The 16,380-nt window shown below is 48.7% G+C and overlaps 1 protein-coding gene across 1 annotated transcript in view; it reads right to left on the bottom strand.

The window, feature by feature from the left end:
- Positions 1 to 13,834, bottom strand: part of MVD (mevalonate diphosphate decarboxylase) — a 30,191-nt gene extending 16,357 nt beyond the window's left edge. Inside the window, exons 1-4 of the mRNA XM_068261127.1 lie at positions 13,753 to 13,834; positions 10,573 to 10,651; positions 6,874 to 6,944; positions 4,203 to 4,317 (exon numbers count right to left, since the gene is read on the bottom strand). Coding sequence (XP_068117228.1) covers positions 4,203 to 4,317; positions 6,874 to 6,944; positions 10,573 to 10,624 — 238 coding nt within the window. The 5' untranslated portion in view covers positions 10,625 to 10,651; positions 13,753 to 13,834. The remainder of the gene's footprint in view (positions 1 to 4,202; positions 4,318 to 6,873; positions 6,945 to 10,572; positions 10,652 to 13,752) is intronic.
- Between the last annotated feature and the right edge of the window lie 2,546 nt (positions 13,835 to 16,380).

Below are 16,380 nucleotides of genomic sequence, written 5' to 3'. Positions count from 1 at the left end.
GAGGAAAGACATTGGGTGAGCTGTGTATAGTGGAACAGGTGAGTCAACAGGATAAAGCGCCTCTTTGTCAGAGCTCGTTTAGCAATCCGCTGTGCAAACGCTGGATTCTCAGCCAACATGACGCAAAATGACCGTTTTGGCCAAAGCCTATCTAGTGTGTGTACAGTGTGTGTACAGTGTGTGTACAGGGTAGGTTCGCCATCAGCGGAGCCTCCTACACCCCCTCTCCCCGACACAATATAAATCTGGTCGTCTAAACTGTGAAAAAGCTGGCAATTTACATTAGTACAACAAGCACAAAGAAGAATTCAAAACTGACAACAATCACAGGAAGAGACGAGACGGTAATAGCTCCAGCGTAAATATAATACCAGTTGTACGCCGCTTGTGATTGGACCGATTTGTACTTGCACCTCCTTTTGATTTTGATTGGTGAAATTACAAACTGAAAACAATTTGCATAAAATTGGAATTATTACTGGGACACACAGGAGTGACATTTCTGATTATGTAAATCACAGCAGTTTCCGTAACAGCAAAGTGCCGTGATTTGCAGCGGGATTTCCGGGCGATTGTGTTTTTTGCCCTTAAAGAGACTCCGTAACAAAAATTGCATCCTGTTTTTTATCATCCTACAAGTTCCAAAAGCTATTCTAATGTGTTCTGGCTAACTGCAGCACTTTCTGCTATAACAGTCTCTGTAATAAATCAATGTATCTTTCCCCTGTCAGACTTGTCGGCCTGTGTCTGGAAGGCTGCCAAGTTCTTCAGTGTTATGGTTCTGCTATGAACTCCCCCTTCTGGCCCCTCTCTGCACACTGCCTGTGTATTATTTAGGATTAGAGCAGCTTCTCTCTTCTCTCTTATCTTTTACAAGCTGGATAAATCATCCTCTGAGCTGGCTGGGCTTTCACATACTGAGGAATTACAAACAAGGGCAAAGCTGTTTGCAGGAAGAAAAGAGCAGCCTGAAACTTCAGTGCATGGGGGAAAGAAACACACAAATGATCTCTTGAGATTCAAAAGGAATGCTGTATACAGCCTGCTTGTGTATGGATGTATTTTCTATGTGTGGACATACTGTACATCAACCTACTTCCTGTTTTGGTGGCCATTTTGTTTGTTTACAAACAAACTTTTTAAAACTGTTTTTAACCACTTTTAATGCGGCGAGGAGCGGCGAAATTGTGACAGAGGGTAATAGGAGATGTCCCCTAACGCACTGGTATGTTTACTTTTGAGCGATTTTAACAATACAGATTCTCTTTAAAGAGAAACCGTGACCAAGAATTGAACTTCATCCCAATCAGTAGCCGATACCTCTTTTTACATGAGATATCTATTCCTTTTCTCAAACCGATCATCAAGGGGCTCTGTATGGCTGATATTGTGGCGACACCCCTCCCACAGGAAACTGTGAGGACCATGGTCCTGGCTGGTTTCCTGTGTGTGAACCTCGTTGCATTGTGGGAAATAGCTGTTTACAGCAGTTTCAAACTGCCAAAAAAGCAAGCAACAGCTACTTCCAGTGACATCACTTGCCAGCAATAAAAATGTCACTATGTGATACATGTCTGAATGTAAATCAAGGAGAGGAAAGATTTTACAATGGGCAAACACTGACTAAATCATTTATACATAATTATTGTAAAAATGAAGCACTTTTTTTATTACATTATTTTCACTGGAGTTCCTCTTTAAAGGACAACTGAATTGAGAGATACATGGAGGCTGACATATTTATTTCCTTAGGGTAAATGTAGAAAACAGAACAGGCACTACAGCAATTTAGCAGCAGCTGGTAGACAGCATTGTTAGCAAGCATTCATGGTGGAAGTTCAGAGGCAGCAGATAGGGTAATTGTATGCCAGAGAAAGTGTGCTCAAGCCAGGGAGTATACAAACATCAATCATGCAGATAGGAGAAAGCAGGCTGGCACTTGCAAAGTTCAAAGCATAAAAAAAAGCTTTATTTCATCCGGCTGTTAGGTTTTAAATCGTATGAAGCATGAGATTGCCTACCCTTCTGTTGATGGCTGCGGGGCAGTGTGGGGGCAGTGGGGTCGCCTAACGACCGTTTCGCTCCTTGAGCGTCTTCAGAGGCTACTGCGCAGGAAAATCGCGATCGCAAACGGCGGGAAATTTTGAACTTTGCTGAATCGTAAGCTAGCTAGCTAGCGATTGCTAGTGGAAAAGGGCCCTTAAGGCTTGCACCCAAGTTACAATTTTGTGCTGCGCGATTCTTCTGATGACCGGTGATTTTTTGAGTGAGGAGCGATCGTTTCCGCAATCTCACCACATGGGTACGAATACGCGATTAGGCGAACAACGTGCGATAATGACAACTGTCCCAGTGGATTGTACCTTCAAGATCCCCGACGACTCCTGCACAAAGAGCCACGATCTGTGGACTCTCGATCGCGCGTGTCGGGTGCCATTGCGTGACCTCACATGTTCCCGCGGGCAGGAAGATGGATTGAGAAATGCTCGTCGTCGGGTGACATCACTGTGATCCATCTTCCTGCACCTTCAGCATTACATATCAGAGGCTCACTGGTACATATGCGGAGCGATAGCTAGTATGTCTGCTTCCAGCCTACAGAAGAGCTACTCTAGCACAAATTGCTGAGAAACAGAATGCTTGGCCTGAGGGAAAGGGTCAGAACACACAGCACATGGCAGCTTCCTGTTTATGGGGCTTTGTAGCCACAGGCAGGTGAGAGTGTCCATGCTGAGCTTTGTCCACCAGCAAAGCATCTCATGATGGACATGTGAGGTTCAGAACTGGCAGAAATGGAAGGAGGTGGCCTGGTCTCACGAATCAAGTTTCCTTCAACACTCAGAAAATCCCCAGATCTCCCACCTTCAGAGGACTTGTGGAGTCCCTGCCTTGATGAGTCAGAGGTGCTGGAGTGACACAAGCAGGACCTGCACGCTATGACGAAGGTGGTTTAATCTCTCGGCTGATCAGTATATTTGGGTGATAACATGATATGAATAAACTCAAAGATTTATGGTTCAAATACATTCAGCAACCACTATTTGCACTTGGAAGGGCAGTGGAACCATCCCTTCTCTGTCTTTGTAGTCCTGGTAGTAGGTATGATCACACTCCAAGCCTACAAATATATCAGGGCTTGGCTGGGTAACCTTGTTTGCTTCCCTAGGCGTTCGGAATGCAATCACATAATGGTGTGTGGCTTGAGACAGAAGTGCAGTTACTGCTAAATTAAAGGACACCTGAAGTGAGGTATAAGGAAGGGATATGGAGGCTGCCATATTTATTCCCCTTTAAACAATACCAGTTGCCTGGCAGCCTGCTGATCTTTCATGCATTAGTAGTGTCTGAATCACACACCTGAAACAAGCATGCAGCAAATCGAGTCAGACTTGAAGGACAACTGAAGTGAGAGGAATATGGAGGCTGCCATAATTTCCTTTTAAACAATGCACATTGCTTGGCTGTCCTGCTGATCCTGTGCCTCTAATACTTTCAGCAATAGACCCTGAACAAGCATGCAGAACATGCAGAGTGGACAAAATCTGTGTGGCAAAAATCTGAGTGGACGCTTGTTTCAGGTGTCTGATTCAGACACTACTGCAGCCAAAGATATCAGCAGAACGCTGCTGGGGGGGGGGGGGGGGGTCTGTATGGCTGATATTGTGGTGAAATCCCTCCCACAGTGTGATGTCATGACCAAGGTCCTTGCCAGTTTGCTGTCCGTGAACCTGATTGCATTGTGAAAAATAACAGCTGTTTCCAACTGCCAAGCAAGCAATATCTCCTTCTGTGCATAGAACTCTCAGTAACGAACATTCCGCACAGATCATCTGGCAGAGCTAAAGATGTCACCACCAGTGCCACATTTCAGAAAGTAAATCAGGGAGAGGAAGGATTTTATAGTGGGCAAACACTGACTATATAATCTATAACTATTGTAAAAAAAATAAGCAATTTTATTCATTATGTTATTTTCACTACAGTTCCTCAGTCTGATGTTGCGCAATCATTTTGAATATAAATGTGGCGCTGGACGATAACAACTAAAACAGGTGACCAGCTTTGCGTGTATTTCCCAGTGAGAAGATTTACAGTAGTCTCTCCAGCAGGGGCACAGACACAAAAAAAAAACCTGGCAGAGTTCCCCACTGTGGAGAAAACCCAGAGATAAGCTGTCACAGAATTGTACTCTGACCACTCACTCTCTCGTAGGCAGGACTGCAGCCGCGGGTGGTTGATGTTGTCTTCCTTTCCATTTAGCCAGATCCGGTCCTCAGTAAAGTCGCGGCTGGCAGCGATCGTCGTTGTGGTCTTTAGCTTAGGTGGGGGGAAAACAAACAAAATCTGATGTAAGGAATCTTTGAACTTTTTTTTTTTATAATCATGGTATTTATTTACTTTTCTTTGTTCTCTTGGAGATCATGAGCCAGATACAGCGGTTTTCAAAGGAAATAGCAATCAGAGGTAAACCATCGGTGCATCTCTCTGACCTGATATTTCTAAAGGAGCAAAGCAAACCCTCTTTGCAAGGACACAGACAACAATGTTTACCTGGCCATTCTACTAATAAAAATAAAAAAAGGAAGATAGAAAAAAGTTTTGCATGGAATTTACCATATTTTCCAGCATATAAGATGCTCAGGGATATAAGACACACCTAGGTTTAGAGTGGAAAAAACAGGGAGATAAAATATACTAAACCTGGTGTGTCCATGGTCCAGGAGCATCTTGTGGATGTTCTCCCCTGATTATTGTGTCTTCCTTTGCTCCCACTGAATAAATGCAAGTAGCGGCAACATGGCTCATTCCATCGGAGCCCACAGCGATCAGATACCTTCGCTCTTCTTCCTAGTGCCAGCTTTTGGTGATCGTGTCATCAGCAGAAGCCAGCACAAGGGGAGCTGTATGAGAGAGGAGAGGTCTGTTTGCCACTGGCTCCGATGTATTAGGTGAGTTGTGCTGTCCGCTGCTTATAATTATACAAGGGGAAGTGGAGGAGAATGCGGGGGCAGCGGAGGAGATAAAGGGACAATACAGGGAGTCCCTGACATCGCAAAGGGTCGGTGCTTAATATCGGCGGTCGTTCATAAGTCAGGGACTCCCTGTATTTGGTATATAAGATGCAGTGACTTTCCTTTCCATTTTTCGAGGAGAAAAAGGGCGTCTTATATGCTGAAAAATACGGTAACTATTAAGTTTAACTTTGAATAAAACTACAGTGGTTTGCAAAAGTATTCAGCCCCCTTGAAGTTTTCCACATTTTGTCACATTACTGCCACAAACATGAATCAATTTTATTGGAATTCCACATGAAAGACCAATACAAAGTGGTGTACACGTGAGAAGTGGAACGAAAATCATACACGATTCCAAATATTTTTTTACAAATCAATAACTGCAAAGTGGGGTGTGCGTAATTATTCAGCCCCCTTTGGTCTGAGTGCAGTCAGTTGCCCATAGACATTGCCTGATGAGTGCTAATCACTAAATAGAGTGCACCTGTGTGTAATCTAATGTCAGTACAAATACAGCTGCTCTGTGACGGCCTCAGAGGTTGTCTAAGAGAATCTTGGGAGCAACAACACCATGAAGTCCAAATAACACACCAGACAGGTCAGGGATAAAGTTATTGAGAAATTTAAAGCAGGCTTAGGCTAAAAAAAAGATTTCCAAAGCCTTGAACATCCCACGGAGCACTGTTCAAGCGATCATTCAGAAATAGAAGGAGTATGGCACAACTGTAAACCTACCAAGACAAGGCCGTCCACCTAAACTCACAGGTCGAACAAGGAGAGCGCTGATCAGAAATGCAGTCAAGAGGCCCATGGTGACTCTGGACGAGCTGCAGAGATCTACAGCTCAGGTGGGAGACTCTGTCCATAGGACAACTATTAGTCATGCACTGTACAAAGCTGGCCTTTATGGAAGAGTGGCAAGAAGAAAGCCATTGTTAACAGAAAAGCATAAGAAGTTTTGCAGTTTTCCACAAGCCATGTGGGGGACACAGCAAACATGTGGAAGAAGGTGCTCTGGTCAGATGAGACCAAAATGGAACTTTTTGCCCAAAACGCAAAACGCTATATGTGGCGGAAAACTAAAACTGCACATCACTCTGAACACACCATCCCCACTGTCAAATATGGTGGTGGCAGTATCATGCTCTGGAGGTGCTTCTCTTCAGCAGGGACAGGGAAGCTGGTCAGAGTTGATGGGAAAATGGATGGAGCCAAATACAGGGCAATCTTGAAAGAAAACCTCTTGGAGTCTGCAAAAGACTTGAGACTGGGGCAGGATGTTCACCTTCCAGCAGGACAATGACCCTAAACATAAAGCCCGGGCAACAATGGTATGGTTTAAAACAAAACATATTCATGTGTTAGAATGGCCCAGTCAAAGTCCAGATCTAAATCCAATCGAGAATCTGTGGCATGATCTGAAAACTGCGGTTCACAAACTCTGTCCATCTAATCTGACTGAGCTGGAGCTGTTTTGCACAGAAGAATGGGCAAGGATTTCAGTCTCTAGATGTGCAAAGCTGGTAGAGACATACCCTAAAATACTGGCAGCTGTAATTTCAGCAAAAGGTGGTTCTACAAAGTATTGACTCAGGGGGCTGAATAATTGCGCACACCCCACTTTGCAGTTATTGATTTGTAAAAAATGTTTGGAATGATGTATGATTCTCATTCCACTTCTCACATGTACACCACTTTGTATTGGTCTTTCATGTGGAATTCCAATAAAATTGATTCATGTTGTGGCAGTAATGTGACAAAATGTGGAAAACTTCAAGGGGGCTGAATACTTTTGCAAGCCACTGTATTATAACTATCACCCCTGTCTATTGAGACTGAAAGGAGGAGGAGCTCTAACCTGATCTTGGTGCAGAGTAACACTGAGGGAGGAATTGATGGGTAGAATAAGCTCCTCATTCCTCTTGCCCCCTAGAACAGACAAGAAATGTGTGTTAATTACACTGCAGAAGTGAGACATTATACAGTAAATACAGGAATGAGGCCTTCACAGTAAGAATGATTCAATCTAAACTGCAGAAAGCAATGCAAGCACTATCATTGATTCAAGCACCTAGCAGAGATGATCAATGAGATTGTATTCAAATTTCATGTAAATTATATACAGCTTGAAATTGGACCAATCAGACTTGTCTTTTACTAAAAGCTAAAAGCCTTTGGGCCCTTTTCCACTATATCAGTTGCTGTCAGTTATCACTGAAAGGACCACTGATGTGCAAGGTACTGTCCATCTTTCTCTATGACCCAAGCGATATTACAGGTTAATAGAGTGCTGACCCAGGAGCTGTCACTGGGTTACCGACATTTTTAAAATGGAGGATGGAGAATTCCGTCAATCACAGTGGACAAACAGGGCGCGGGAGAGGACAAAGAGATTGATAAGCAGACTATGTAGGAGGAAAGTAAGAGGAGTGTATGTTTGACTTTTATTTTTTTTATTTTTCTGTTCAGGTTCGTTATAAAAACATCTGCCCCCCACAGCTGCATAAGCTTTGACTGTCATGGATGTTGGGACGATGTAATGGCTGTGCGTGTGAGTGGCTCTTAGAGATCAGAAGAACCGCATAATGGAGACAAATAGGTTCACATCAGCTCATGGCAGCATCAGCTCTAGGCTAGCTACACACCAGAAACCAGCGTCAGCGATGTGTTGCACCGTCAAAAACAGGCATTCAAGGAACACCGCGCTATTGTGCGAAGTTCCCTGACTGGCCGCCAGCCAAGCAGGAAGCGGCGTTCTTGACGAGCGTTTGCGTCATTTCCTGCTTCATGTATGCGGGAGTGCACGGAAGTGTATTGTTAAAATACGCTTCCGTGCATGTGCGCCCTGACATCGAGTCTGATTTTTTTTAAATCTATGCGTCGCCATAGACTAACATGACTTCCGGGCCGACGCAGATCTCTGTAACGTTAACGTAATTTTGGACCTGCGTCGGGGATGTGGCGAAAATGCCACTTACGTCACGTCGCGCGTCGTAACGTCGCAGAATGAAAGTCTCCATAGAGGCACGGCGGTGGGGTGCGGTGTGAAAGGGCCCTAAGTGGTAACATTCAGTGTCGGCAACGTTCAGAGCTGATCTCCATATATAAGTACTTCTCTGTGATTACGTCTTCCACTTTCTGCCTCACTTCTCCTCTCACTCAGCTAATATGTGCTGTCAGGATGTTGTTGCTCAAAGTTGCGCTGTCAGGATTTGTTGCTCAAAGTTGCTGATTAACGATCCAGTTTCCTAAACAATCGACCCTACAATCATTTTGATTTATTGGTGGTGATTGTTTGAGCCCACCATTGGAGGGGAAAATGTTTCGCAATCTGATCAGACTAAAAGAACCGTCCAGAAAGTCAGTTCGACAGAATGATCACTAGAACGATTGTTCGCTGTTGATCAGTACCATAAACTGTACCTGATTCGATCAATCGGAAGATTGTACTGTTAATGGGCACCTCAAGTTAGAGGCTGCAGTCACCTGTAAGGTCCGGTTCACACTCGGTGCTTTGCCTGCGATCATTTTCGATTCCGCAATCACGATTTGCAGGCAAAATCTTGCGATTCAGCGCGATTTGCGCATGTGATTCCCGTTTCATAGAACGAGAATCACAGAGCAATCGCCCCGAAACGCTCCATGCATCACGTTTATGAAATCAAATCAGATGCAAATAAGTGCCGCCAAAAGCATGCTCGATTGACGATGCAACCAATTTTGGCCCAAAATTTGTCGTATGTATCAGTGAGACATGCTGCAAGATGTTGGGCCGACATGCTCGATTGGGTGTGCAGCAGTAACGGTGTGCGGTAATCGAATGAAAAATGCGATGGAAACCCCCGACCGCTGTCTCCCTGCCGGTGCCCCTGCATTTATGTTTTCCATCTCCAATGCTGTGTCTGGACTCCTCTTCTGTGTTCGAGCCCATATGGTTGCTGGCGCATTGAGCTGGCAACCATGTGGGGCCCAAACCTGGAAGAGGAGTCCAGACACAGCGATGGGGAGGTAAAGTACTCATGCAGAGGCATGGGGGTCACATGTACACTAGGGCCGCTTCAGCATGAAATCTATTGGGAATCAGACTGCTGGAGCAGTCTCTCGTTACGCCGCTCAGGAAATTTTGCAGCCTAGAGTCCCCCAGTATAATTTTACCAGATAGCACACTTGTAAAACCTTTAGCTAGCACTAGGCTAGCTAGTACATGTGGACGGAATCTCCCCCGATTGCTGCTGATCCCCAGCTAATACATTACCCAGCCTGGATACAGCGATCAGCGCAGTCTCCCCGGACAGCTCCGCTCTTCTCTATGGGGAGGATCGTACATGACGTGACTGATGTCATGACATCATGCGCATACCCGATCCTCCCCATAGAGAGACCGTAGCTGTGCAATCGGTGGATCCAGGCCGGGTAATGTATTAGCAGGGGTTCGGGGGGATCAGCAGCAATCGGGGGGGATGCCGGCAACATGTACTAGCTAGCCTAGTGCTAGCTAAAGATTTTATAAGCATGTGATCTGTTAAAATTATACTGGGGGACTCCTGGAACCAGCGAGCAGTATGCCCGACACAGTGTCTGGCATACTGCTAAGGAGGTTAATGCCTGGTACACACCATGCAATTTCCTGTCAGATAGCCAAAGATAATTAATTCTAGACAGGTCCAATCTGATTTCTGCTTTTGATCGATTTTGTATAGAAGTGTTCGGAACATCGATCAGAAAAACAAACAAAAATCAGAACTGACCTGTCGGAAATAATCAATTCGACCCGACTATCTGACAGGAATTTGTGTGTACCAGGAATAACACGCCTGTGTGTACACATGCACTATACTCTTTCACTCAACCACCTGGCTGCTGCTAAAATGATTAATCTCAGATGCAGCAGATAAGCGGCAGAGACACATGTTCAGGTAATAGACAACACTCAATGATAAAAGTGGGGCTGCATTGCTCTAATCCCGATTATTTCTGAAGGAGCAAAAGCTGATATTGGTTTTGAAGCAAGCTGATGCAAAAGTGTAGCAGCTGCATTTGTCAACCTGTAAAAATTCTTGTTTCAATTATCAGCAAAATCCCAATCAGTTGCTGTAGACAACAGATTAGGATTTAGCCAATAATTTTACTTTTCCTATTTACTTGTACCTTTAAAGGTCAGCCTTGATGATTTTCCTGGGAGATGCATTAACAATGAAAGACTACCTCTGCCAGGGATGCTTCCATTCAGTCTGCCTCCACTGGAATTATGGGTAACCTGAGCATGTGGTAGCTAAGGAAAAAACATCAATCGTGCAAAGTGGAACAGTTCTCGCTGTAACCAATTGAGGCCTCCTTTCCACTGACTGTTGGTGGGAGGTGGGGTGCCTCTCGGACTCACTGTGGCGGCTGGGGACACACGACACCGCCACTTCAACCTGCAGCACCTGCAAATGCTGAGTTGTCTGTCTTAAATTGGGAGAAATTGTCTTTATATTACATAGTTACTTGGGTTGAAAAAAGACATACGTCCATCGAGTTCAACCAGAGAACTACTATCTGCAGCTCCAGTACTCACAATATTTAATGACGGCAATATTAACGGGTGCAGTGCAGGTCACCTTCTGCATTCTTTACTGCGATAATCTTCAACAGCTCTGCAAAAAGAAGCAACATGTAAAATAATACATATAGAACAAAAGCCTATGGGTGTTCTGCAAACCAATCTGTATCAATGTCCTCTGCCACTGCTGGCATCCCCGCTCAGGTCCTCTGCTGATGCTGGCACCTCTGCCCCTGCTGGCACCCTCGCTCAGGTCCTCTGCCACTGCAGGCACCTCTGCCCAGGTCCCCTGCCACTGCAGGCACCTCTGCCCCTGCTGGCACCCCTGCTCAGGTCCTCTGCCACTGCAGGCACCTCTGCCCAGGTCCCCCGCCACTGCAGGCACCTCTGCCCAGGTCCCCTGCCACTGCAGGCACCTCTGCCCCTGCTGGCACCCCTGCTCAGGTCCTCTGCCACTACTGGTGCCCCTACTCAGGCCCTCTGCCATTGCTGGCACCCCCGTTCAGGTCATCTGCCGCTGCTGGCACCCCCGCTCAGGTCTTCTGCTGGCACCCCCCCTCAGGTCATCTGCCGCTGCTGGCACCCCTGCTCAGGTCCTCTGCCAGCACCCCTGCTCAGGTCCTCTGCCACTGCTGGAACCCCCGTTCAGGCCCTCCACTGCTGCAGGCACCCTGGCCCAGGTCCTTTGCCACTGCAGGCACCCCTGCTCAGGTGCTCTGCCGCTGCTGGCACCCCTGCTCAGGCCCTCTACTGCTGCACGCACCTCTGATCAGGTCCTCTGTCGCCGCTGCCCCCCCTGCTCAGGCCCTCTACTGCTGCATGCACCTCTGCTCAGGTCCTCTGTCGCTGCTGGCACCCCTGCTCAGGCCCTCTACTGCTGCATGCACCTCTGCTCAGGTCCTCTGTCACTGCTGGCACCCCTGCTCAGGCCTTCTACTGCTGCACGCACCTCTGCTCAGGTCCTCTGTCGCTGCTGGCACCAACGCTCAGGTCCTCTGCTGCTGGCACCCCTGCCCAGGTCCTCTGCCGCTGCTGGCACCCCTGCTCAGGTCCTCTGCCGCTGCTGGCACCCCTGCTCAGGTCCTCTGCCGCTGCTGGCACCCCTGCTCAGGTCCTCTGCCGCTGCTGGCACCCCTGCTCAGGTCCTCTGCCGCTGCTGGCACCCCTGCTCAGGTCCTCTGCCGCTGCTGGCACCCCCGTTCAGGCCCTCCACTGCTGCACGCACCAAGGCCCAAGTCCTTTGCCACTGCAGGCACCCCTGCTCAGGTCCTCTGCCGCTGCTGGCACCCCTGCTCAGGTCCTTTGTCGCTGCTGGCACCCCTGCTCAGGTCCTTTGTCGCTGCTGGCACCACCGCTCAGGTCATTCGCTGCTTGCAACCCCGCTCAGGACATCCGTTGCTTGCACCCCCGCTCAGGTCCTCTGCTGCTTGCAACCCTGCTCAGGTCCTCTGCCGCTGCAGGCACCCCTGCTCAGGTCCTCTGCCGCTGCAGGCACCCCTGCTCAGGTCCTCTGCCGCTGCAGGCACCCCTGCTCAGGTCCTCTGCCGCTGCAGGCACCCCTGCTCAGGTCCTCTGCCGCTGCAGGCACCCCTGCTCAGGTCCTCTGCCGCTGCAGGCACCCCTGCTCAGGTCCTCTGCCGCTGCAGGCACCCCTGCTCAGGTCCTCTGCCGCTGCAGGCACCCCTGCTCAGGTCCTCTGCCGCTGCAGGCACCCCTGCTCAGGTCCTCTGCCGCTGCAGGCACCCCTGCTCAGGTCCTCTGCCGCTGCAGGCACCCCTGCTCAGGTCCTCTGCCGCTGCAGGCACCCCTGCTCAGGTCCTCTGCCGCTGCAGGCACCCCTGCTCAGGTCCTCTGCCGCTGCAGGCACCCCTGCTCAGGTCCTCTGCCGCTGCAGGCACCCCTGCTCAGGTCCTCTGCCGCTGCAGGCACCCCTGCTCAGGTCCTCTGCCGCTGCAGGCACCCCTGCTCAGGTCCTCTGCCGCTGCTGGCACCCCTGCTCAGGTCCTCTATCGCTGCTGGCACCCCTGCTCAGGTCCTCTATCGCTGCTGGCACCCCTGCTCAGGTCCTCTATCGCTGCTGGCACCCCTGCTCAGGTCCTCTATCGCTGCTGGCACCCCTGCTCAGGTCCTCTATCACTGCTGGCACCCCTGCTCAGGTCCTCTATCACTGCTGGCACCCCTGCTCAGGTCCTCTATCACTGTTGGCACCCCTGCTCAGGTCCTATATCACTGCTGGCACCCCTGCTCAGGTCCTCTATCGCTGCTGGCACCCCTGCTCAGGTCCTCTGTCGCTGCTGGCACCCCTGCTTGGGTCCTCTGTCGCTGCTGGCACCCCGCTCAGGTCCTCTGCTGCTTGCACCCCCGCTCAGTTCCTCTGCATGGAAGATGTGCCGCTATACAGATCTGAGGCTTATCAGAAGCATTAGGTTACAACAGACCAATGGGAATCCTCCCTTCCCAGGGAGGTTGAGGTTTCTCATTGGTCCAGGGAGTGGTGGTCCAATGAACAACTTCCCATTGTTTTATTTTTGCAATCCAGTGGGAGCCTGATGCTTCTAATGGGGATCAGACCTGTATATCGATGCTTCTTTCATCCAAGCCAGCTGCGGCTGAGGACCCCAACTGGATGACAGATTGCGACGCAAGTGCAAGCAGATGCAACGAAGGTTATGTAAATGACGACCGCAGACATGCGGCAGAAACCTGTGCGGATCTACGGTTACCGATCCGTTGTGCATCCAGACAGTATGAATGAAGCCTAAAGCCTGGTACACACCTTCAATTTTGATTGGCCAATCACTGACCAATTTTTCCACCTCCCCATAGCAGGAGAGCTTACCAGCACAATCTGTGCATAGTATTCAAAATCTGTTGATCTTCATACTACATGGAGGTGGTAAAACTGGCCACTCAAAATATAAGTCGTGTACCAGGCTTAGGAGTTGCTTCTTCTAACTTATGTGAGAATAAAATCTGCAAATACCTTACATTATTAAAAAGCTAAATTGCACCTGGCATAGCTTCTTCTGCTGTTTTTGTATACACAGAATACTGTACACATATTACATAGTATATACATAAAGTATACACAACACATATTATTTACACAGTATAGGGTACATATAGTTCTGATTATACAGTACAGATAGACAGATGACAGAAGTATGACAGCTGTGTATATTGCATATGGATTACCTGCTCTGCTCTCAGATCTGCATCTCACACATACTACATGCTGCTGCCAGCAAACAACATAACCCCCGCCCACACCCTACTCTGCAAACCCAGCCGCTCTTCCCTACAGCCAATCCCCGCTGTCATCCAACACCCGCCCCGCCCTCACCCCACCCAGCCGCCCAATAGAGGACATCGGACGAGGGAAGCCTGAGAGAGCATAGGCGCAGCCCGGAACCTTCAGAGCTGAAGAATTTCTGACCGGACTGCTTTCTCTGCTTACCTCCCTCAGTCTACACGGGGAACTGGGGAAGACATCTCAGGTTGCACTGCTGAGGACTGAATGTGATATTTACCATCTCTTTCTACAGCTCCATATGGGGTACCCTCTATCCTGGAAACACAAGTCCCTCTACCTCATTAGCTCGTCTGTCTGATTATTATTATTATTTTACATTTCTGAGTTCACTGGAGACCGTTCTTGGCCTTGGGTTGTGCCAGCCAGACTAGTGTAACTTCTGTGTTCTTTTATGACTGCACAGGAAGGCCAAACTCATCATTTAAAATATAAAAAGAAGTATTTTTTTTGACTATTTTGCGGTAGGACAGAAGTTGTAGCAGGTGACTACTATCGGTTCATGAGACAGAACTATAACCATGAGGCGTATAAGGTGGGTGCTTTAAAGGGAGTCCCTTAGATACAAACAACCTGCTGATCTTGTCGCATTTCGTTGCACACTCCTCCTGCACTCCCCCAGTTTTGTGGGTAAATGCAGAGTGTAGTGCAGTAGAAGCAGGGATGCTCGAATCCGAATTTGGGTGAATCCGGATAGTTGCTATCCGGATTTCACCCAGATACCTGGAGGAGAGGGCGGTTAAGCTTACCCGTCTGATGTCTTCTTCGGTCCGTCCCTCAGCGCCTCCCATGATGCGGTCCACACGCATCACGTGACTACGAACGCTTCCTCCTTAAACCCGGAAGGAGGAAGTGTTTGTACTCCTGTAACCGCCGCGTGGAACGCATCGTGGGAGGCGCCGAGGGACGGTCCGAAGAAGACGTCACACAGGTAAGCTTGACCCCGCACAGGTTTACTGGGTGAAATCTGGTTAGCAACTATCCGAGTTTCACCGAAATTTGGATTTGAGCATCCCTGAGCAGAAGCGGTGCTCTCACCTCTATGCTGGAGTCCAGTGCTGTGCTTCCACTCTGTCCTCTAGGCCTAGTGCCCAGCATCTCCTACTGCATGTAGCATGATTACCCGCGGCATGAGGAGAGTGAGGTGCCGTTACTAGACGGAACAGGAGACAGACAGGATACGCAGCACTGAGGTGCCGTTACTAGAGGGAACAGGAGACAGACAGGATGCGCAGCACTGGACTCCAGTGGGGAGGTGAGGGCACAGCTTCTGCTGCACTATGCTCTGCATTTACACACTGGGCTGGGAGAGTGCATGAGGGGGATGGGGGCAGATTGTGAAACAAGGGGACATAAGGAGGCACAAAGGGGGACAGAAGGAGCCATGGGATAGGGATGCATAGGGTAGCAGAGTTAGCACAAGGCGAGAGAAGGAGGCATGGATGACGGAGACACAGGTTGACTAAAGGAGGCACAGGGTGACGGAGGTACAGGGGGGACAGAGGTGGCACATGGGGGAGAAGGAGGCACAAAGGGGTCAGAAGGAGGCAGAGAGGGACTGGAGGAGGAACAGGGTGGAAAAGTAGCACGGGGACAGAAGGGGGAACCAAAGGGGCAGAGGTGACGGGGACTGAAGGAGGACAGAAGATGGCACAGGAGGACAGATGGACAAAGGGGGCAGAATGGCACAGGGGACAGAAGGAGGCACAAGATTGACAGAAGGAAGCACAAAGGGGGACAGAAGGAGGCACAAGTGGGGACAGAAGAAGTCAAAGGGGGGCAGGGGGATGCATCGTGGGTGGGGGGGGATGTTTAAGGGGTCACGGAGGGCCATAGTGTTGGCTGCCTGCAGCTTACACTATCTGGACTCGGCAGAAGCAAGTGATAGAACACTTGTGAGGGCAGGGATTAATTTGGGGGCGAGGCTTAATCCAGGGCCATGGCGCTCTCCAGGAACAATGGCACTCCAGACGATGGCCTGGAATGCCTATGCCTAAAAATGGCCCTGTTCCTGAGTTATCTCCTAGGAGATAATTTCCATATTCTTAAAATAACTTTTAAGAGTTTTACAATTGAAAAAGTACCCAAAACTTGGTGAAAAAGTACTATCAAAAGGATTTTGAGTATTTCCATGCTTGCTGATGGTTTAAAAAGCATTTTATGGTGAGGTGCGAAAATATTACTTAGGAAAAAAGTGAATTGCATATGGGCCATGGTGTTCCAATATTTCAGCATACCCATCAAAATAGCATACAGATGTTTCTAAACATGTGCAAAGTCATGCAGCCCATACCCACCAGCAGCACTAGCCTGTCTCTGAGCCTCAGTCTTGGTACCCACTTGCTCTGGATCACGTGCGCGGAGTGGACAGTGTAGTGTCCGCTCTGATGGCTCTCTGTGTTCGGGGTGTAGCCTGGGGTACATGCGATACCCCCATAGGCTATATGGTAAACTCATCTGCCTGCCTGGGATTATATCCCATGGAGCCCTTGCAGAGTGAAAAAGTGTGAACG

This window comes from Hyperolius riggenbachi, chromosome 11, assembly GCF_040937935.1.
Source record: "Hyperolius riggenbachi isolate aHypRig1 chromosome 11, aHypRig1.pri, whole genome shotgun sequence".
Lineage (NCBI taxonomy): Eukaryota > Metazoa > Chordata > Amphibia > Anura > Hyperoliidae > Hyperolius > Hyperolius riggenbachi.
This window is presented reverse-complemented; position numbering and strand designations above follow the sequence as displayed.